This window comes from Telopea speciosissima, chromosome 8, assembly GCF_018873765.1.
Source record: "Telopea speciosissima isolate NSW1024214 ecotype Mountain lineage chromosome 8, Tspe_v1, whole genome shotgun sequence".
In the NCBI taxonomy this organism is placed as follows: Eukaryota; Viridiplantae; Streptophyta; class Magnoliopsida; order Proteales; family Proteaceae; genus Telopea; species Telopea speciosissima.
Window position 1 is genome coordinate 11545694 of NC_057923.1, and position 24121 is coordinate 11569814.

Sequence of the window (24121 nt, forward strand, 5' to 3'; positions counted from 1 at the left end):
GTATCAAGAAGAAATTGATGATAACTCTTATTGGCTCACTGCAAAATCCCAAAAGCTCCAAAAAAACACTGGCAGAAATCAGAATGGGAGAAGCGAGGGGTAAAAAGGTTCAAAGAGATTCTGCATTTTCTTGACACAAAGGACAAACCCATGGTTCAAGGAATCGGTATCGGATATGGTCGATTCGTATTGATATTGGTAGAGATACAATACCGATACATAGTATTGACTCTATTGACTAAGAGTATAAATGTACTTAAAACTAAATTTATTAAATTTTAAGGGTAAAACTGTCTAATCCAGACTGATATGGGCCGTACCAAATTGGTATTATAATCATATTGGTATTGTTCGAGACCGATATAAATCCTTTAGGACTGTGTTTGTTTGCCGGAAAAATTTTCGGTGGGCAAAAAGGGGTGGGAAAATTTCTTACTTTTTCATAGAATATGGAAAATGGATGTACTTTGGATGCATGATTGCATGAGGTAGGATATTAATAAACAAAGTTCTATGAATCAATGATTCTGCCTATCTGTCTAGGTGGTACTTTTATTTATCCTACCCCACTAAGAATGTTAAATGGTGTGGTTTTGATTTTACAGATTGGTTTCGGTTCGGTGCATATTTTGCAAGGTATCAAAATTTATTCGATTTTCGTTATCGAATTAACAATCAGCTTATAGTACCGGTTTACATCCGATTTCAACTTTGTACACTTTAATTCTAATTTTATTCACGTTACTGGGTAATGACGTAACCCACCATGGTACTAGTGATGATGGTAGTCATGGACAAGGATTAAAATAAGGAAGGGATTAAACAATGACCATGGAATACCCTATGATTGATGATGATAACTATAAAAAGGAATTAAAATATAAGGACTAGAGAAAAGGGGAATAAAATGTAAAATAGTTAAGATAAATAATTAAACAATGCTTTTTTAATTCTTCCATCGTATCTATTTGTACTCTTCATTAACATCATTCCCTATTAAAAAAACATCAATTATAAAATGGTTTGTATACGATTTTTATTCGGTTAATCGTCATTTTTTTGTTATGAAACAGAATCGAACCGAGAACAGAATCTACAAAAATCAAAACCAAATCATGTTTTTGCGGTTTGATTCGGTTTGATTGTAAACAATCGGTTTTCGGTATCAAAATTTGGTTTCAATTTCATTTTGACACCCTTTTACACCCTACCCCTCGTATTTGGTGGAACTTTTGTACTATTCATGGAAAATGTGCAATGCTATTTCTCATCCTTCATTCTCATGTTGGTCTACCCCACTACAAATGCGACTCACAATTTTACTTTTTCCACCCCTTTTTATCTGGCAAACAAACGGCCCCTTACTAAAACCCTGCCAACCCATCACCTCTCTTCTTTTCTTTGCTTTCATTTTGTGTTCACTTTATAGTTTCAGAAGTCAAATGGGTAATGTTTTATAAATTTATTTTTTCCCGTTTTAATTCATTTTGACTGGACTTAACAAAATGTTGAAAGTACTTTGGTCAAAATTCTGAGAATAGGGGTTAACAATTTGGATTGGGTGACTTCAAAAGAGAATAAATTTGGACTCTCAAAGTTTTCCTTCATGGTGGGGTGGGTAACTGGGTAAGGGTGTAAATCAGTCGAATTAGGTTTCAGTCAGGTTCAAATGATCACTTGCTTTCGGTTGGTCGGTTATAGGTCAATTCTAAACCAAACTGTCTAGGAAGTTTTGTTTAAACAGTTTGGTTATTGGGCCAACTTGAAACCAAGTTTTGGTTTGATCCGATTTGGTCTCATTTGTCATCTTCTTGTAATCGGACTATTGACAGGTTTGGTCCCATTCAGATTTTTATGAAAATTTTGATTTTTATTTCTTATTGGGTTACTATCAATTTTGATCTTGGTTTTTTATTAGGTTCGACCAGTCTTCGATTCCGATTGGTTAGATTTGGTTTCGATTTCTACTGGATCCTTAAAATCCTAACCTGAAAGCAAGCAGATGTGTTCGTTTGGTTCAATCCGGGCCGATCGATTCCAATATGTCCAATCTGAAATTTGAGACCTTCAACTTGGATTGAACCAAACCGACCACATCATAACGATAGGTATAATCTTCAACAACCACAGTTCTAAAAACAAAAAAATAGATCGGTTGAGCCTGATCACGTTCCCTGGCGATTATAGTAGTTGATCTATATAAGATTCTAGGGTTCATGCTGATTCCAACTGATAACGGTTGAATCGAAATTAACTGAGGTCGATCTCATTGCTGATTTTGCATATTTGAATGAATGGTTCGTAATCTCGGATCGGATCGGTCGATATTGACAGGATCGGATCGGTATCAGTTGAAATCAATCCCGAGATTAGATCGATCCTTCCAGGTTTTACTGGATCGTTCCTTGCATCAGTCGATCCGATCTGATATTTGCCAATTTTTTTCATCGATATTTTGGGGATTTTGGCTGTGTTTTTTTTTTTAACTTTTTACCATTCCAATCGATTTTTAATATTTTATTAATATTTTTGATCGATCCAAGTCCAATCCAATAAAACTTGGATTTTGATCATTTTTTATCGAACCAGACCAAGTTTTATTGATCCGGATCGTTATCCACCATAATCGATCTCGAGTCCGATACCTGGATTTTGAACGTTGTCTTCAACCCATTTTTTGACTCTCATTGGAGCAGAATAATTATCTTATCACCGTGGGTGTCGCAAAAATAATCCAATTTTGACCACCGAAATGAATTTAAATTATTTTCAACGAAACATGCCTTTATATTTCGGTTTTAAGCCAAAACTGGGAAATGGGTCGTCGGTTCACAACTCACAAGTAGCGAATGTTATAACTTGCAAGGCTCTTGCTAATAACATGTGATTGTTAAGACGTCTCCCTTCTCGGCAAAAGACAAAATCGTGTGAGCCTTTACTACTCGAATTTTTATCCGCTGCTGTGCCATCGTGCGGCGTAATAGTGGCCATGTGTGCACAGCGGGCCTCACTGTGCACACATGGCCGTTGCTACGCCGCACGATGGCATAGCAGCGCGACAATGCATAGCAGTGGATAAAGGTCTCATGATGATAAGAACGGAGCCCATCTATCCCTCTGGGTTAAAAAAAACAGAACCAGATCGGGTTCCCGCCGGAATCAGTTGGATTTTGCCCTAACCATAGAATCTATGTACATGAATCAATCGTTTTGATTCAGTCGCCTCAACTTATTTGATCGATCCGATTCCAATTCTTCAGATGTAGCCTTCGAGTCGGCTTTATGTTGATGAAAGAATTCGATCAATCAGAGAGAAAGAGAGAGATATATGGGTTTTTTTTTTTTTTTTTTTTTTTTGATACAAGAGAGAGATATATGGTCAGTTCAATAAATCAGTGTGTTCAATTAGTCTAAGGTCTTAAAAATGGGAAAAAAAAAAGAAGAGTGTTTTAATGCGTTTAAAACATAAATGCTAGTCATTTGCCCATTTTTTTTCCATATTATTGGGAAACAAATGGCAAACTGTGTTTAAAATAATAAAAAGTAAAACGACATTTTACACGCATTTTAAACATGTTTTTGCCACTAGAATGAAAAAGGAGAAAATTGAGCAGATAAGCTTTGTTGATAGAAATCATAGAATGCTTTACCTGACAAGTAAAGTACGAGTAAGGAAGGATCTTTGTATCACTCTATAGTTGGGTTCTCTTAGAAATCTGAACAAAAAGGAGAGGACAGAAAGAAGGCCTCACCCTCCTAATCCTGCAAAGGGTTGCAGCAAACCTGCCTCCCAAGATAAATCAGGCGGACTGTTACTGGTTGCAGGGACAGTAACACTGTGAAGCTATCAGAGATTTTTTGATCATCTGGACTGAGAGAATTCGTGGCCCATTTATAGGCCCACAAGGCCTGTTCGGATGGGCTGCAACTCTTGGGGTCAATGTTAAACCAAGGGTTGCACTCCCTCTTTGATCAGCCACCGATCCAACGGTCGGATCGATCCTAAGCACCCTTTGATCAGACACCGTCGATCCCGAAGTGCAAAGTGCGCCATCAAAGCGCCACATTGCGCCTTACGCACGCGCACGCGCACGCATACGCGCTCGGACGGGTACCGTCCTCGCTCGCAAGTGCACCGTACAATCTCTTCTAGCATTACATGTGATAATAATAACTACTTACTACTAACACATATAAACCCAATGAGCTTTCCTTTCATAGCCGATGTGGGACTAAAAGTCCACATCAATATTTTGAAAAATTCCAACATGTTCATTTTAAAAAAAAAATATCTCATTCAGATCCTTGCCCTGCTCAATTTCTCAGGGCCTCTAATAAGGAGGGTGGATCCCATTCGAACATAATATTTATTGTATTATTTTTTTATTATGATTCCAGTGACAAAAATATTGGTCATATTTTCAACAAAATTCACAACCTTTACCGTGAGGCACAAAAAATTCTATTGACACTGACTCTTGATATTTGAGTTAGGAAGAAAATTTTGGGTCTCACTAGCCTTGCCAAGTATAATTTTATAGAGGTCTAATACAGGCCAATACAGGGTTAGGGTGATGCAATGGACCTGTATACTTAAATAAAATGGCTTTCCAAACTTGAAGGAATGCAGCATATTTGAAATGCTCCCCAAACCAGGGTTTTAGGAATCGGAATCAGGTATGGATCTCAATTAATACCAATTCGGATCATTCGTGTTGGTCTAGATATATATTGGACAATTGTACACATGTCATTCATTTAAAATTTGATTTTTTTGTTACCATTTTACTTGCCTGTGTGAGGCTACACGCCAGCCGCACAGGCAGGCGGCAGCAGAGGATCCAAATTGTAATGTGGATGCAAATCCTCTACAGATTTCTATCTAATAGAAAGCTATCACAAAAACCTCCCATTGGTTAAAATAAACAAGGGGATAGATTTTTGGAAACACATAAAATATGGGGTGAATTTGTTGGTAACCGAAAAAAAAAATTTGGAAAAATGTTTTGTGTATTGGGGGCGCATTAGACACACGGGGTTGGGTAAAATGACCTCCCCCTCCCTAAATGACTCAAATGGCTGTCCTATCCCACCCCATGTGTTTGGGCGCAGTCAGCAACCCCGTGAGCTCCAGGCAAAGAACATTGCCCAATATATATATATATATATATCACTGTGACTTTCATAGTTTTTGTGAGAGAAAAATTTGAAGAGGATTCTAAACTTATTACCATGGGTTCTTGTTGGACTAATGCAAGAGAGTAGGACTATTAATGTGGAACTCATTTGATCGTCATGAGAGAGCATGAAATCCCCTGTTTTGTAAAATGAAAGACATGGATTGCAAAAATGGGGAAAAATAAGTTCTAAGCATTAAGATGGTTGGTAAGGCCTCATATTGCATGGATTGCAATGCTCTCATGAGACTCCAATAGTTGGTGTTATATGGCGAAGGAAAAAAAATTAAAAAGTTTCTGACAATTTGATTGGATTGCAATTCTCATGAGGCTTGCATAGTTGGTGAGATTAGTATCTTTATTAAATATAATCAGAGGGTCCCACATGCAATTTTATAGGTATGTTTACATAGTTTAGTCTCACCCTCTTCAATAAAGGTTTTTATTGGTTTAAAAGTGATATAATATGGTCGAAGATTTCATATACGGTCCTGCAAGCATGCACCAATCGTATCTCCTCTCACAAAGAGTTGGAAAAGTCATAATCCCTCCCACCTATATTTAATGGCTTGAACCTCCCACTCTCTAACATACGACTTACACAATTGTGTATGAAAACTGTCCCCATATAATATTTACCAAAAAAGAAGTGATATAATTTTTTTTTGATAAAAAAAAAAGTGATATAATTAATATTGACCAAATTTCGAATATATTTATATGAACACCTAAAAACCTGGTTAGATTGTGTTTTGGCCATACCTGATCCAACATTCAATGAATTTGGACGAGTTTAGTATCAAAATGATCAATTTTTTTTCTTCCTCTTCTGATAGGTCCTACTCTATTCTATTCTAAAGTAGAGCGAAGGTGTGAAGCAATGGGTTTTTACACATCACAAACTACCAAGTGCGCTAGGCATTTGCGCACTTGTTCACAGACTCGATCAACTTGTTAACCTTCTATCCATTGTATGTGGATCATGATATGTTTTGTAGTTTAGTATATATATTTTATTATTTAATAAAAATACCAAATAATGGGAAGGCTAGTTTAACAAGATGAACTGAGTTGATTTACACCTTCCTTGATTTGCAACTTCACTCAAACTTAATCTAACGTTTGAATCAATTCGATCGGAGTCATGTTTTTATATGTGGGTCTTAGACCCTAATATAAGCGGCAACTCCCTATTGCTTCTCTCCTAAAGGGAGAATTAAAGGTTCCTTAGAGATAATGGTGGATCGAAAAATCCAGTGTTCTTGCACTGTAATGTATGGCAGACTCTATTTCCTGAGGAGGTTGAAGGTTTAGGGAATGTTTCCCCGGTCTCTTCTTATTGCAAGCTAGTATAGGGAGATAAGAGAAGATGAAAGAGAAAATGAGGTGAGCTTCAAAACTCGGGTAGTGTTTGATATGCATTATTGGAATGCATTCTAAGTCAATTTCACATTCTTGAGTGATAAAAATAGTTATTTTTATCATCCCAGAAAGCAAAATCAACCTAGAATGCTTTCCAAGAATGCATACCAAACACAACATTAAATTAGGATGAGATATAGTGGGATCTCAGATTGCATTGTTACTGAATCTTGGGATGGTACTCAAAGCAGTGGAGAAATGCAGAGAGAGAGAGAGAGAGAGAGAGAGAGATTAGAATTTAGGAAGAGATGAGAGCAAATGAATTCTTCTTTTTCTACCAGATTCCCTCATTACAAAAGCTATTTATACAACAATGCAGTTACCGAGGATTTACTTAAAGCTACAGTTGTGGTCCTAACTCCTAACAATACAATTAACAACTTGTACAAAGTAACTGCTCAACTCTTGACATAATCCCGAAGCCAGCCAGGTATCTTCCTTCTTCTAACAACTTGTGCTACCTCAGCTTGCACCTCTTGCACATCGGGTGGGTGTCGACATCGCCAATGGTGGTGGCAACGTCGGAGAAGGAGGTGGTGTAGGAGAAGAGGTGGTGGTGATGGGTTGAGGCCTGAGGGGGTGGGGGAAGAGGAGTTTTTTATTGGTTGAGGAGGAGATCGTGCAAGTGTGTACTGTGTAGGTGGAGATGGATCCAGATCCTCTACTACCAAGCTGCCCGGTAGGACCACGCTGCCCAGACACGGTGTTGTTTTCAAAGACCGCCTTACCCCCACTCGGGCAAGGTGTTTGGGCAGGGATAAGGCGGACATTGCACATAGCACCGTGTCTGGGCAGCACGGTCCTGCCGGGCAGTAGAGGATCCAAATTGAGGTGGTGATGACATAGTTTTTTTTTGGGGACATATTGCAGTAGGGCTGCAACAGGGTTGGGTTGGGCCGGGCCTTTTAAACCCTAGCCCAACCCTGAGTCCTCATAGTTGGGCCCAGGCCCGATCCGACCCTGACTCAGGGCCAAAAAAATCCAACACTGACCCGCCCTTAGGGTTGGGCCGGGCTGATCCTGATTGACCTTAATCATTGGGGGGGGGGGGGGAGGGAGATGCATGGGCTGGTCAAGCTGAGAAGGGGAGATGAATGGGCAAATTAGAAGAAGAAGAACAGGGTCAGGTTGGGTCGGGCCGAGCTTAGCCCGAGGCCTCAACCCTGACCCAACTTGACCCTGACTCAGGACTGGAAACTCCCAACCTTGACCAGCTCTCAGGGCCAAGATATCTCAACCTAGGCCCTGCTCGGGCTCAGGGCGGGTCATGGCGAGCTCAGGCCGTCAGGGCCAAACTTGCACCCCTTTAATGGCAGTGTGAATGAAGTTGAAAATATAAAAAGAACTATCCTAATCGTAATTTTTGAAATGATTAAGTACCCTAGATGTAGATATCAGGAATATTGGGGACTTCATCTGTAATTTACCTAATTTCTTAAAATAGAAAAAGGGAAAAATTTCTCAATTTAATTAAAATAAGGCAAATTACACTGCCATCCCTGAGGTTTGTATTAAATACAAAACGACCCCCTGTATTTTTAAATTATACAATCACACTCCCTGAGTGGCCGGGACGGTGTTAAATAATATATTTTAAATACCAATTTTGTCCTCTTCTAATATCCTGTTAATACTCAATGGAAATTCAAACTTTACCCTTTTACCCTTGTGTACAAAACCCTCTTTCTTCTCCAGAAACTCCACTGTCCTCTTCGGCGATTTGCAAGGGATGAACTCTCTGAAGGTAAAGGGCACAAAGACGAGAGCAGATTTCTGCTTGAACTGCCGCTCCAACCTCTGGATTTCTGCTTGCTCTCGGATTTTACCTATCAAGCTGGAAAGCTCTAAAGGTAACTCGTCGGAGAGGTTCCGCCTGTTGAAAACCAGAATCCTGAGCTGCAAAAGTGAATAAGGATCAGATCGGGGTGGTTAGCAGACAGCGACACGGCGTACGTTAGTAAGAAATGCAAATCTGGTCGATCTAAGGAAGTTGACCAAAGGGATGACATGGTCTTCCAAGCTGCAATCCAAAATGCTTGGGTCCCTGCGGAGGATATTTGCAAGATTAGGGCCTGAAATCCCCATGTTAGAGAAAATTTTTATTTTGGGTTGTAAGGTATTGTCAGGATCAGCAAAGAGCAATGATGGGTACATGGTAATGAGCTGTGAGATTTGGGGTTTGGGCAATTCATAGGTGTCAAAAAGTGCAAGGACTGTCTCAGATCTGCTGGTGCTGTTGGTTCCGAAAAAAACCTTTTGACAAGCTACGAAGAGATAAATCTGAGGACAATCCAGAAGGTTGGATTTTGGCATTTGAGATGGATCTTAGAGATGGGCCTTGAAGAATAGGGATATTGGTTGATGAATCTGGATAAGAGCCGTGTCACCGTCTGCATTTCTTACCTCACTAAACCAGAAGAGACAACAAACTTTTTCAATTTTCCCTTTCTTTTTTAGGGCAAATCTTTTTGACCAAATAAAATTTGTGAAATCGCAGAGTACATCAAACCAGCAGACCCTTCACGTCTCCGTTTGGAATTTTTGCTACGGGAAGAGGGGACTCAGTTAGAGAGAGTCTCTGATTTGTTAAAGACAAGAAACTCAAGGCAGAAGATATTAATTAACAACACCAACTGAGGTCAAGGATGAGAGATTTGACGATCACGCGGACCCAGTAAAAAACTCATGTCTTTCTCAGAATTTGAGAGGGCCGGAGAGTTGTAGACGAGGAAGGAACAAAGGGAGAGGGAAGGGAGGGTGGGGTGTGGTGTGGGGTGTGGTGGTGGTGTTAGGTTACAGGGGGTAGGGGCGGGTGGGTTGGGTTGTAGCAGGTGGTGGGACCAGTGGGATTGCAGAGAAGAAGAAGAAGAAGGAGAAGGGATGGTGATGGGGTGGGTCCCATTAAGTCTATTTCAAGAGTAAAATTAAAAAAAAAATTGAGCAATTAGGGGTATATTAATTATTTTAAGTCATGAATTATCTATACCGTACCATTTAATATAATTTAGAAACATAAGGAGTTGTCCTATATTTAATATAAATCTCAGGGGGTGACAGTGTAATTTTTCCATTAAAAATAAGATCCGCATTTGAACATGTCGTGGAGTAGAAGAGAGAAACACGGGGGAAGGGGGAAAGGGGAAAGGGCTCATAATCCACTTTTCTCAAATCACTCACCATCTCAGTGTCTCCTCCCTCTTTTGATTTGGAGTCTCGAATTCCGAGATAAGCTGTACACTCCCACGCAGAGAGAGAGAGAGAGAGAGAGGTATGGGGAATTTTCTGGCCAGTTTTCTGGGCAAGGAAGAACCACCACCACCTATGGTTTTGGTTCCGCCCCTATTTGATTTCCCTCCTTTGATTTCACGTACCAGGTGAACACAACAGAACTTCATCGTTTATGCTATTTTTTCTTTTCTTCGTTTCCTTTATTTATTTCTCTGGGCAGGTGTTTCTGCCGACTTCCTTTGGAAAACAACAATAGAACAGAAACGAAATGTTGCTGAAAATAGATCAATCAGGATGAACATTCGATATTTGTTTTATTATTTATCAAACAATTGCTATTAATTCTCAATTTTATATTTTCTTAAGACTGCATTGGATTTCAGTGTAACACTGTCATTTGGAGTTCTCTTTATGTCAGGAGTGAGAAGCAAAGATTATTTCAGGGAACCACTTAAAAAAAAAAAGACCCATAAGTTGAATCCAGTACCAGTTGGTAGTTTTACTATTTAGGTTATAGTAATTTATAATGTTACAATGGATTAGCACAGAGAGAGATTAATGTGCCTGAAACTGTTCTTTGAATATGCTATGTGTGGTTTTCATAAACTTGTGGACAGATCAACATTGTGCTCCTGTAGGCTATGTTTTGTAATACTTTATTTTCATCTCCTCTGTAGTACTGAACGTCTGAACCGATCAAGTTCTTGTTGTCTCAATGTTCATTTTCTTTATGACCATCCCGTGTGCCTATTTCATACTATTTGTATAGTGTATTTTCTCTATATCTGTTAATTAAGTATTGTGTCATGTTCACATATTATATTTCTAGATTAATCTAACTGTCTAACCTTTAAACAAAAGAATAAAAAGGAAACATTCAAGTTCTTGTTGTCTCAATGTTCATTTTCTTCATGACCATCCAGTGTGCCTATTTCATACTATTTGTGTAGTGTATTTTCTCTGTATCTGTTAATTAAGTATTGTGTCATGTTCACATATTATATTTCTGGATTAATCTAACTGTCTAACCTTTAAGCAAAAGAATAAAAAGGAAACACTATAGAATGGTTTAATAGATCTAAATCATTTCAAATTTTCAACAATTTTGCTTTATCAATGGACCTATTCCCCTTGAACAGACTGTAAAGGTCTTTTCTTGAACCTTTATCAATCCCTAACATATGGTTTATTTTGGTTGTCCAAGCAATCTATATATTTGGCAGCTTTTTGATTCGTCACCAACTAAAATTTGCTCTTACTGGACAGTCTTCACAATCCCTTAATTTCATGATAGGTGGTGGCGTGGTGTCTGGAAACACTAGAAACAGTAAATTTTTTATATTGTCGTTAACCAAATCATGCAAAGTTCACCAATTAGATTGATCAAGAGCTGGAACTTGACAATTGGTTCCATTACATTGCTTTAACGCCTTGATGACAATAAACGCCGCCACTTTTCAGGTCATTGTTGATACAGAGAACAGGCCCATTTGCCCATGCAAGCCTTTCCATAATTTCCCTTCCTCATATTATACTAGTTCTAATTGTGTATTGTTACTGAATTTTTAAAATTATGCAGGATGTTGGAATCATCATATGACTTGTTATTTGGAAAGCTTGCATTGAAATGCCTTTTCGAGGACTACTTTGAACAAGCAGGGCATTTTAGCACAAGAATTATGCTAAAGCCAATTGATGATCCTAGCGTAGATCTGATTGCAACTGTATCCATCAATCTTATAGTTATTTTTTGCTGACTACTCAATATTATTCCGTGTCTACTATTTTCTTTTCATTTATTATTCTATATCTAGTATTTTGGCTGATATAGTCAAAGGTTTATCTGAAGAGATGAAAGCGATGAAGCAACAAATAAATACAATGTCTCAGCCTGGGTATCTCACCCTTACAGCCTATCTCAGGACAGTAATGTTGCAAAACAACAATATCTTTATTTTATAAACCGTGGGAGGCTCAATGGAGCTCTTACATATTTATAGCCTTATGGCTGAATAGAAAAAAACATACTCAAATTATGACTCAAAATAGAACTAGGACTTCTAAGTTCTTACTAGGATTCAAACTTGCACTAGGAATCCTAATTTGAATTACAACTCAATAAAAGACTAACTAAAAGATCAAATAAAAATCTAATTAAAACCCTAACTTCAACCCACGATTTAGTGCTGATGTAGGGGAATCCCTACACCTACCCGATGCCTACTCTACTGCTGGTGTGGAGAAGAATCCCTACACCTGCGCCTGGTTTTGGACAGACAAGTTACACCAGGACCTCATCTTGAATGTCCCTGGTTAAATCATGTATGATAGGCACAAACAAATAAGGGCTTAAAGTTGACCCTTGATGTAACCCAATTGTAATTGGGAATTCACTACTGTGACCCCCCCCCCCCCCCACGCTTCTCACACTAGTCACCACGTCATCATACATTTCTTTAATTATGTCCACATACTTACTCAAAACACTTCTCTTTTCTAATACTTGCCAGATTAACTCCCTAGGTACCTTGTCATATGCTTTTTCTAGGTCAATAAAAACCATATGGAGATCCTTCTTGCAGACTTTAAATCTTTCCATGAGCCTCCTAAGCAAGTAAATAGCTTCTATCGTGGATCTACTTGGTATAAAACCAAATTGGTCCTCCGAAATAGTAGATTCTCTTCTTAGGTGGGCTTTTTTTTTCTTATATATTTAGAGAACATGAGTGGTCAAAATATAATTCATATGGGAAATGTGTGTTATGATTAGAAATAGTATGACCTTATGAAAGAACCCCCCTCAGTTTTTCTGTTATTATATTGTTGTTATTGTTATTAGGGTAAGATCCCTTAAGTTGATTCTTAAGGTTTAGTTTTTCTGCTATTATATTGTTGTTATTGTTAGTGGGTTAAAATCCTTTAAGTTAGTTATTCAGGTTTTTTGGGACTTTGACTTTAACTTTCTTACTGACTTCCATCTTTCTGACTATGCTTGATGAAAATCTAAAACTTTTTCCTCTTATTAACTGAAATATAATTTTATTCCTTCATCTCTTTGCATGGAACACATATTATGACCTTTTTCTGGTGGTGTAACTATTTGCTTTTTTTTTTTTGAAAAACCAAGTGAGAATTTCCACCATGGAGATATGTTCTTCTTAACCTGTTCAGGTTTCAGGTCCACTTGATCATAATACTAAAGAGAATATTGTGGGAAATGCTTTGTTTCGGTGGCAAAGGTAAGGATTGTAGCTCCTTCAGATCAACCATTCCTTCAAGTTAATAACATTTAAGAATGAATTCAACCGGTTGTATGTTGTTTCCTTATGTGGACAGGGATGTTGATGATCCTCATACATTCATGGATCTCTTTGTGTCAACTTCTCAACCGTAAGAAAACAGTTTAACAAAGTAGAGATATCTTGTATTCTTTTATGTTAGAGTTAAGATCCTTTTCTGTTACTATTTTTGGTGTTATTCTTAACATTTTCTGTACATCTTCTTACTTAGGATTTTGCGCATGAGGTCATGTGCTTATTATCCTAAATATGGATTCGGTGCATTTGGCATTTTCCCATTATTAATAAACAAAAGGTGTGTCTACTTTATCTGAGGCATGGTGATACGACATTATGTCATACGTGCTGAGAATTAGCTTGTATATATAATTTGTTCTCGAGTGGATTTCTCTTGCAGGGTATGTTCAGAAGATTATGGTGTTACGGGCTTGAGATACGGGTCAGGAAATTTATCTTTTGGAGCTACAATGATCCCCTTCTATTGTATGTGACTGGTATGAGTTTGGTCTTCTCATTATTTTCCTTAACTTCATTGGCATCTGTATTGTAAATTATGAAATTTGTTTCATGTCACTATATGCTAAATCATGGTTTAAGGTTATCCTGTAAGATTCCAAGTCCTGTGGCACAAGAATTGGCAACTTCGATCAAATGTTTACTGCAGATCACAGTTAAGTAGTTTGATTTGGTTGATAGGATCCATCCCCGTCTGTTTGGGAACGATTGGGACTGTCCTAGACCTTCCTGACGTCTTAAAACATTGTGCCATATTGATTGCCTAATTAGGACTTAAGGTCCAGCAGATGATAGCCAGTGAACAAAGTAGGCTGTTTTCTATTTAGTTGAGTCATTTTTGTAGCATATGAAATGTGTTCTATTTATTATCACCAAAAGAAAAGGAAAGGGAGCCGTAGAGAGGGAAGGAAAAGGAGAGGGAGGGTAGGAAGGAAGAGGATCAGTCCTTAAATGTATTATAAATTTTGCTGAGAGATTTATGCTTTAACAGTTCTATATTTTGGGAGCTCTTGCTGGCAAAAAGTATTGATGTTTGCAGTGTAACATGGTTCTGTCCGTTATAGAAGATTTACTTGCTTGCAAGCTTAGCTTCTGGCTTAAGTCTTTCCTTAACATGTTATTTAGATATGCATTAGTGCTTTAGTGGTGATATGTCATCATTGCAACCGCAGCTGCTGCAACTGGTTTTATGTCTATCTTATTGTTGTTAGTTGACGGGGATTGTAGATAACCAAGGTTCTCGTATTGGACGTAAGGCTAAATGTATTGAACTAAGATAGGGTCTTGAAGGAGATAGTTATGAAGAATCAGTTTTAGAGGGTTGTGTAAAAAACTATTGGGGGAATAAGAAGTCCCAATGGGACTGAAAGGGGGAAAAAGGATTGATGATAGTCTATGGATGGACAGATAGATCTTAAATAATATCAATGGCTGCTGGACTGAGAAACCAAAGAAAATTAGGTTTCAGAAGAACAAAAGAATGAAGAAGAAACTAATTTCTGATGCAATCCCGGGTCACAAAACCTTGTTTTGGGATTTCTGTGGACTCACAAGAATACTAGATAGCTCAAATTAAGAGTTTAGTGGCAAATCTGTAAATATTGTGAAGTTCAAGATCCTTTAAGAGACAAATAAACTCAATGGCAGAATAGTAATCAAACCCAAAAGCATAGTTCAAAAACTTGCCGAGATCTTGAGAAACTCAAGCTGGTCTAGACGAGATAGCATGCGAAATAGAAAAATGCAATGTTTCGAAAAACTCGTCTGTGATATCGAATATTTCGAGAAATCTCGAATATTATGAGAATCTTGACCTCATTAGTACTCATAGAGTCATAGTATTGTATTGTTGGGACTTGGGAGTTGAGACGTGGAAGACTAGGATAGTAAGGTCTCTATGACTTATGTATTATTCATTGTACTTGGGTTGGGTGTCTATGTGTAAACAGCTTTGATATGAATGCTTGAGTGATTAGAATCGATCACCCAAGCCCCTTTATTTATAATAACTTGAAGTAAATCTGATCAAAGTACAAATAGGAATAATAACACCTCAGTCCTAGTCCTACTAGGAATTCCTAATACAACTAGGAATGCGAGAATAGGACTCGGCTGAGGGTAAAACAATAAAAATAAAATAAAAGTAAAGAATCTAATCTGACTAGTACTACTCCTAACATGACTAGGACTAATCCTAATCAGCTAGGACTAGTAGGACTAATCCTAATCAAACTAGGACTATTGGGTAAGCAGCCTATTTCAACACTCCTCCTCAAGTTGGAGCAAAGATGTCGATCATGCCCAACTTGACTAGATTGGGATGAAACAATTTTTCAGACAATCCTTTGGTGAAGATATCAACAAGTTGATCCGCAGATGTCACAAAGGGAATACAAATCAGCCCAGCTTCGAACTTCTCTTTGATGAAATGACTATCCACCTCAACATGCTTGGTACGATCATGCTGTACTGGGTTGTGTGCTATACTGATGGCAGCCTTGTTGTCGCAGTACAACATCATAGGAAGACGAATAGGAACACCAAGATCTTGTAGCAAACCTTTAAGCCATAGTAACTCACAAATACCTTGTGCCATAGTTTGAAACTCAGTTTCGGCACTAGAACGAGCAACCACATTTTGCTTCTTGCTATGCCATGTAACAAGATTTCCACCTACAAAGGAGCAATACTCAGAAACAGACTTCCGATCTGCAGTACCAACCCAATCAGCATCAGTGTATGCTTCTATCTGTAGATGACCATGAGTAGACAAAAGAATTCATTTTCCAGGAGCTGACTTCAAATAGTGCAAGATACGAAGAACAACCTCCATATGAGAAGAGTAGGGATTATGCATAAACTGGCTCACAGTACTCACGGCGACAACAATGTCAGGACGCGTGTGTGAAAGATAAATCAGCTTCCCTACAAGTCTTTGGTACCGGCCTTTATCAACGGGCTCGCCCTCTTTCTCCTTGAGTTGAACAGTAGGCAAGGTTCGAGAACTCGCGAGATCTCGCCGAGATCTCGCCGAGTTTCTCGGATTTTTGAAATCTCGAGACGAGATTGCTTGCGAGTCTCAAAAGTGCACTATCTCGGCGAGATCTCGGCGAGATCTCGCCGAGATCTCGGATCTCGGTTGGATCTCGGTTGGATCTCGGTTTCAACCCATTATTTTAACCTACCTACCACTTAAATACCTTACCTAATTGGACAAAACTCGACATATCTCGGCGAGATCTCGGCGAGATCTCGGTAAGATCTCGGCGAGATCTCGGATCTCGGGTCCAAATCTTGGGTTGACCCAAAGTTGAGGCTTCGAGTTGAAAAAAAAAATGCACCAACTCGGCGAGATCTCGGCGAGATCTCGACTCGTCTCGGTTTTTCCAAGAGTCGAGTTGGCACCGAGACCCGAGTTTTAGTACCTTGACAGTAGGGTCCATAGGAGTATCTGAAGGATGATAGCCTAGCAACCCGGTCTCAGCCAATAAGTCTAGGACATACTTCCTTTGGGAGAGAAAAATGCCTTTAGAAGATCTGGCTACTTCAATCCCAAGAAAGTATCGTAGTTTCCCTAGATCTTTAATCTCAAATTCTTGTCCAAGGAAGGTCTTCAACCTTCTGATCTCATCACTATCATTGCCAGTAACCACTATATCATCAACGTAGACTATAAGAACAGTGAGTTTTTCACCAACCTTCTTTATAAAGAGTGTGTGATCAGCATTACTCTGCTTATAGCCCACAGAAATCATGGCCTTGTGGAACCGGTCAAACCATGCTCTAGGTGACTGCTTCAGACCATAAAGTGCACGCTTCAGTCTACATACTTTTCCTTGGTTTCTGTCACAAGAGAACCCTGGTGGAATGTCCATATACACCTCCTCATCCAGTGTTCCATTTAGGAATACATTTTTTACATCTAGCTGCTGCAAATCCCATCCAAGGTTGACTGCACAAGATAATAACACACGAACAGTATTTAACTTTGCAACAGGTGCAAAAGTTTCCTGGTAATCAATGCTATATGTCTGAGTAAACCCCTTGGCCACGAGTCGTGCCTTATACCTATCCACAGTGCCTTCCACCTTCTGTTTCACCACAAACACCCATTTACATCCAACGGTTTTCTTCCCAGGTCGAAGAACCACAAGCTTCCTGCCAATTGTTAGGAATACGAACAGAAGAAAGAGAGGAAACAAAGGCACGACAGGACGGGGAAAGGGAATCATAAGAAACAACATGAGATATGGGATGCTGAGTGCAAGTTCTGACACCTTTGCGAAGAGCAATAGGTAAGTCAGGATCATTACCAGGTGGAGAGGCAGGTTCTGGATCTGGGTTTGGCAATTGGATGGGTACTGGAGCAACAGTTGATTGAACCTGCTTATGTTTCCTTGCATAGGTCTTCGCATTACTGGCATCAATCCTCCTTTGAAATTCACTAATAGTCCTCTGGAGAGGAGTCTGGACCGGGGTAGATTGCTCCCCCTGAATAGAAATGGTCTCCCCCTGTATAGGAACCTCTCCCCCTGATTCAAGGGGAGTACTAGGGGCAGGCCGAACTGGTTTAGACTCATGGTAAACAGACTGAAGTGGAGGTGGAGAGTCAATAGTCAGCACATCTTCACTAACACTCTCCCCCTGAAGAGGTGAGGACCCATAATATGGAACATTTTCATGAAAGACAACATCCATGCTGACAAAAGTCCTGCGGGATGGAGGGTAGTAACATTTGTACTCCTTTTGGGTAGCAGAGTAACCTAAGAAAATGCAGCGGAGGCTACGTGGGTCAAGTTTATCAGGGGACCTTGTATCCCTAGCATAACAAACGCAGCCAAACACCTTAGGTGGGACTATAAAGGAAAAAGAGCCAAGTAATAGCTCAATAGGAGCTTTTGAAAGAAGAACCCGACTGGGCAACCTATTAATTAAATAGACTGCAGTAAGGACAACATCCCCCCAATAAAGGGAAGGGACATTGCGAGCAAACATAAAGGCCCTAGTTTTTTCTCTCAGCCACACCATTTTGGGCTAGAGTGTCGACACAGCTGGTCTGATGGAGGATTCCATGTGCAGCAAGGTATTTTTGGAATTGACCTTCCATATACTCTTTCCCATTGTCACTCCTCAAAATTTGAAGAGTGGCATTAAACTGGGTTTTAATCAGTTGATGAAAGTGTTGAAAACATAAAAAAACTTCACTCTTTGTGTGCATAAGGTATACCCAAGTGAACCTAGAATAGCAGTCAATGAAAGTGACATACCACCGATGGCCAGTCAGGGAAGCTTTCCTACTAGGCCCCCACACACCAGTATGAACAATATGAAATAAGGAAGAGGATCTTTTATTAGAAATAGGATAAGTTGAACGCGTCTGTTTAGCCAAGACACAAGGCTCACAAAAAAATTCTTCCTTATTACAGTCTTTAACTAATGCTGGAAATAAATTTGATAAAGTATCTAAGGGGGGATGGCCTAGTCTAGAGTGCCATTTATGTAAATCAGAAGAGAAAGATGCCGAAGGTAAAGCTTGAGTAGGATCGCCATCAAGCAGGTACAATCCGCCATGCACTTTACCCGATCCAATCGTCTTCCCCGAGACCAGGTCCTGAAAAACACAGTGAGTGGGGAAAAATGTCACTTTATAATTCAGGGATTTAGTGATACTGCTAATGGAAAGAAGGTTAGTTGTAAATTTGGGAATATGCAACACAAATGACAGTGTAAGGGAAGGAGAACAACCAATGTCTTTTCCCTGAGATGGAGGAGAGGGACCCATCAGCAATTTTGACTTTATCCTTACCAGAGGCAGGAGAATATGTATTAAAAAGGCTAGAAGTACCTGTCATGTGATTAGTAGCACTGGAGTCAATGATCCATGGAGTGGATACTACTGATGCACAATGACCAGCAAAAGAAATACATGTACGGGCAAAGAAGGAACCTGAATTGGCAGCAGACGTAGTAGAGGCAGCTGATGTGTTCAACATACGACGCAAAGCCTGGAGTTTTTCCGGGGAGAAACCAATGTTAGCAGTGGGAGTTGGAGCTACACTTTCAGTATGATTGGTTTTGTTTTTAGACTTAGCATGACCACGTTTGGCCTCAAAATCAGCTGGCTTCCCATGTAATTTCCAATGCTGAGCCTTAGTGTGATATGGTTTGTGACAATGCTCACACTTAACAGGCTCTTTGGTAGTGGTAGTGGAAGCAGCAACACTATCAGAAGAAGCAACAGGAGTCGGACCAGCAGTCTGTAAGGTTGATCTCTCAACTTTAGGAGTAATCATCATGGCAGCCCTTTGTGTCTCTTCACTGTGAACATAAGAAAAAGTCTCCTCTAAAGTAGGGGTGTCAATGGGTCGGGTTGGGCTGGGCCTGCCTAAACCCTGACCCTAACCCTAGAGGCCTTAAACCCTGACCCTGACCCTGACCCAACCCTGGCAGGGCCAAGAAACCCTCAACCCTGACCCGACTGCCAGGGTTTTCCCTAACCCGGCCCCGCCCGGCCCCACCCTATCGGGTCAGGTTGGCCATGATTGACCCTGTCTTGACCCTGTTTTGACCCTGTCTTTACTAAATGCATCTCAATCAATTTTAACAAGTATTTGCATCTGAATTTGTTGATGACTAGCTTCTTTCAAGCCTATATAGGGAAAAAAAATGAAGGAGAAAAAAATTTCAAAGTGTAGTCCTGGAAACATATTCAAGTCTAAAAGATTGGGAAGATTGGATGGTGGGGTAATTGATTGCATGTAGATGATGCTATTAGGATTTAAAACAGCAATGAACAGCTCATCCAGTTTCGCTTGTCCTCAATCACCCCCAACTTCCTCTTGCTATCTACCCAATATCTTTTTTATTAGAAATGCATGTAATTGTTTCTGTATCATCAAGTAGGTGATAATTTCTCTAAAGATATCATAGCAATAAGAGTTTTGCAGGTAAGGCGATGCAGAGCAGTCCTAATATAGCTAGGAAAATACAGTCAAGTCACAAGTGTATTACCAGGATACTGTTACAATCAAAAGACAACAAATGGACTTTACAAAGATCCTAACCATTCATGCCTCCATTGACTTTTCAAATAATGGATTCCAAGGGGAAATTCCAAATGTGATAGGAAATCTCACTTCTCTCTACGTTCTTTACTAACAAAGAAATATTCTCCTTCCCCTTTCTTTTGGGAGCATTAAACAAACTTTCAGGAATTCTCTCGAAACAAAATCCCTTGCACAGATAAAATTTTGTTTCTGGCGATTAAGAAATTGAAGGAAAGAGAATAGCGATCCGAGTTGGAACTGCTTTAGTTTTACTTTAATCCCAGCTTGAAATTAAAGCTGTAACTTTTAACTCACGAACAGAACGATTTATTAACTTTCCTGATGCGCTAACACAAAATCTTTTCTTGTTTCAGATGCAACAAGTGATGGAAACAAACAAAGTCCACACGTATAACTTTCTTTGTAGCTCAATCTCTATTCTCTACTACAAATACAGAAACCTTCCGAGGAGCCAAAACCAGGATCTCTGTTTCTGAACGATATCCCGTCAAACAACGAACGAACGATCTCGGGAGGAGAAAAAAAAAAAAAAAAAAACTAGAAGATCCCCGAAGTTTCAAAATTTGAATCACTAGCTTCCTTCCTTCCTTCCGTGAAACAAAATAGCTGAACACAATATCACAGAGGAATCCCTTTCAGAACTGTTTATCCTCGGAGGCAGGCCTTTCAAAAAGATTAATGCGATTTTTGCCTCCTTCCCAAGATTCGATCTTGGTCTCCAAAAAAGTAAGAAAGAAAACCTGGGAAGGAGGTAGAGGAAGAGGTGAAATAGAGATGAAGGGAAGGATAATTTCGAAAGGGTAACAAGGGTACGACATAGCAAGGCCTCTGCATTGACTGTGTTTTGTTTTCCTAGCTATATTTGAGCTTGATAATTCCAATCATAGCTTAGCTTGGTCATGAACATACCTGTGTCAAGAGAGTACCGTAGCAGGTCGAGTGGAGGAGCAATGCCTTGATCGTAGCAGGAAAGGAGGAAGTGCTGAAGAGTGAAAACGAAATTGGATGTCTTAAGTGGCGCCTTCCTCAAGGATGAAGAGTGAAAACGAAATTGGGTATTAGGGTTCACTAGTTTACCCTCAAGAGATGGGCGTTTTTGTCTTTTCAGTGATAAAGTGATACACTATTATAACTCTACATTGCCTATACCTAATACAGGGTCGGGTCCGGGCCGGGCTGGGCTAAGCCCGGGGTCTTATCCCGGACCCGACCCGACCCTGCTAGGGTCAGCCAAAATCTCCACCGTAACCCGTCCTTCGGGCTGGCAGATCAAGGTCGGGTCTGGGCCGGGCTCAGGGCGGGTTCGGGCGGGTTCAGGCCAGCTGGGCATTATTGACACCCCTACTCTAAAGTGGGGAAAGGAACCCGTCCAAGGACTTGCACTCGAATAGGGTCATAGTCATCATTGAGGCCAGCCAGAAAATCATAGACACGGAATTGGTTTACATAGGTGTGGTAGGCAGTAATATCAGCAGTAGTAGTAGGTTGGAATCGAGCATAATGATCCAATTGCTGCCATAAACACTTGAGGGCAGCATAGTATTTAGTAACAGACATCTCCTTTTGAGTAGTGGTTTGGAGTATCTTCCTGATTTCATAAACCTGAGCACCACGTCCTGATCGACCATAAGTTCTCTTGACGGCAGTCCATATCTGAGTAGCAGTGTCAAGGAGGAGATATTGACTGGATAGATCAGTGGTCATAGAATTTAAAACAAATGACATCACCATAGCATCGTTCACAACCCATTTAGTACGGGCAACACCTTCTTCAGCTGGTTGTTTGGTGGTGCCAGTAAGATGGCCAGTGAATCCCCTACCAACCACAGTCAAGGATAGTGATCTGGCCCAGATTAAATAATTTGTACCATCAAGCTTGATGGCAACAGCATAGGGAAGGAAGTCATTCCTAGTCTGACCATCCCCTCCAGAAGTAGTAGTAGTTGATGAGCACATTTATGTGTGAAATCTTAGGGCATAAAACATATATTTTACCACATTGGACAGAGTTACTCGGTGCTTTCTTGTGCTTTTCAGGTTTTAGGTGAATTCTTGTGAAAATGGAGGAGATGATGCTAAGGAAATGTTTTTAAACTGTTTAGATGTGTTAATGGCTTAGATGCGTAGCCCATCGAATCAGCTTCGCAATGGTTCAAACGGCACTTGATTCCGAGTTGAAATGAAGAAGTTACGGTCGTTTCCATAACGAAGTACGAAAATGGTCTGTAGGGGTTTATTTGTAATTATTGACAATCGGATAGGGACAAAATGAAGCAAAAGTTCAGATGCCAGGGGTCTTAACGTAATAACCAGAAGTCACATTTCTTGTACCCGAAAGATTCCATTTGGAGGGCTCTGGACAGTCCAACTTCAACTTGAGATATCTTGGCTCCCGAACTCCAAATTGGACGAAATTTGGGTTTATTTTGGGTGATTTTTCGCAAGGAACACAATGGTGAGGCCTATATAAGCACCCCATGCTCCACGTTTTCTGAAGGACAGAATGGGTATTTTATTTATTCTTGAAGGAATCCTAGTCATCACCCTTACTCTCTCTCTCCTCCAACTTCTCAAGGGCACTTCTAGAATTCTACTTGGGATAGATTTATTTTGAAAGATATTCTCTCACCTATGGAAAGTTGAAAAATCAAAGATGCTTTGATTTTATTGCTTGGAGAAGATATCTACAAAGAAAAGGAAGCACTTGTTAGAATTGGAAGTTTATTTTTCTAGAAATACAAGGTCTATGTAAACAATCTTCTCTTCTTCTTCTTTCTATTTTTTTCTTTTTTCTTAGGATTCAAGGCATTGTAAAAGAGGAAGGAGAAGAGAATATTCTCTTTTCTTAGGGAATATTTCTCCTACACTTCCCTCTTCTCTCTTCTCCTCTCTTCCCTTTATAAATACCCCTTGCCCTCTGGGTTGTAAGGAGTTAGTTTTAGTTCAGTTTTTAGTTAGTTTCTAGTTCAATTTTAATTCAATTTTTTAGTGTAATTTTTATTTCATTCACTTAGTGAAATTTTCTCTTCTTTTCCTATTTTTGGCTTAAGTTCTTAGTTTTGATTTCATAAGTCTAGTTTAATGATTGTAATAGTTTTAGTTTAAAGCTTCCTAGTCTAAGTTCCTATGTTGATGACAAGACATGGAGATTTAGAAGAAGAAGCCATGGTGAGTTTATTTAAGTATTCAAGCACATCAAGGTATCTCATTCTCTAAACCCTTAATCTCATTCTCCCTTTCCTCTATCTCTCTCTATCTTCTTCTTCTTCTCCCTCTATTTCTTTTATTTTTTTTATATGGTTGTGGTATGTGGATGCACTTTTATTCCCTTATTTCTTTTTATGTGATTATGAAGTGTGGCTGCGCTTTTGTTATTCCTTTCAATTCGCTTTAGTTTGATAGGTTAGATGCTCAAGTGTTAGGACGCCAATTTAATCCCTTAATTTTGTTAGATGCTTATGAGTTAGGATGCATTAATTTTCATTAGTTTAATTAGTTTAATTTAACACTTTAATTTGGTTCACTTTGCATTACTTTTAAGTTAATTAAATAGAGTGTCGTATATCTCCTCGTGTTCGACCCGTAGCTACGATTGACCCGTACGCTTGCGGTATTATTTTAACTCAAACAAGTTTTTGGCGCCGTTGCCGGGGAGATTATTGACCACTTTATTTTTTTGATTTTTAAGTAATTCGAAGTGCTTTAGTTTCTTCTCTTTGTCCTCTTTCTTTTTAAAAAAAAAAAAAAATTTTGAAAACCTCCTCTTGTTTCTTTTCTGTTTCAATAGTGTGCGCCCAATCTAAAGTCCTTCATATGCCCAAACCCAGCCAATCTTGGTTCCCCTTGATTCGTTGGGTGGTTTGGATTGGCATGTGACTTATCTTTGGAGGTGACCACTCTTGATAACAGGAAA

At 39.4% G+C, this 24121-nt stretch overlaps 1 protein-coding gene across 1 annotated transcript in view; it reads left to right on the plus strand.

The window, feature by feature from the left end:
* The first annotated feature begins 9814 nt into the window (after positions 1 to 9814).
* LOC122670428 overlaps positions 9815 to 24121 on the plus strand; it is a 34548-nt gene continuing 20241 nt past the window's right edge. The window contains exons 1-6 of the mRNA XM_043867300.1: positions 9815 to 9973; positions 11407 to 11551; positions 12999 to 13066; positions 13164 to 13217; positions 13338 to 13421; positions 13524 to 13609. Coding sequence (XP_043723235.1) covers positions 9870 to 9973; positions 11407 to 11551; positions 12999 to 13066; positions 13164 to 13217; positions 13338 to 13421; positions 13524 to 13609 — 541 coding nt within the window. The 5' untranslated portion in view covers positions 9815 to 9869. The remainder of the gene's footprint in view (positions 9974 to 11406; positions 11552 to 12998; positions 13067 to 13163; positions 13218 to 13337; positions 13422 to 13523; positions 13610 to 24121) is intronic.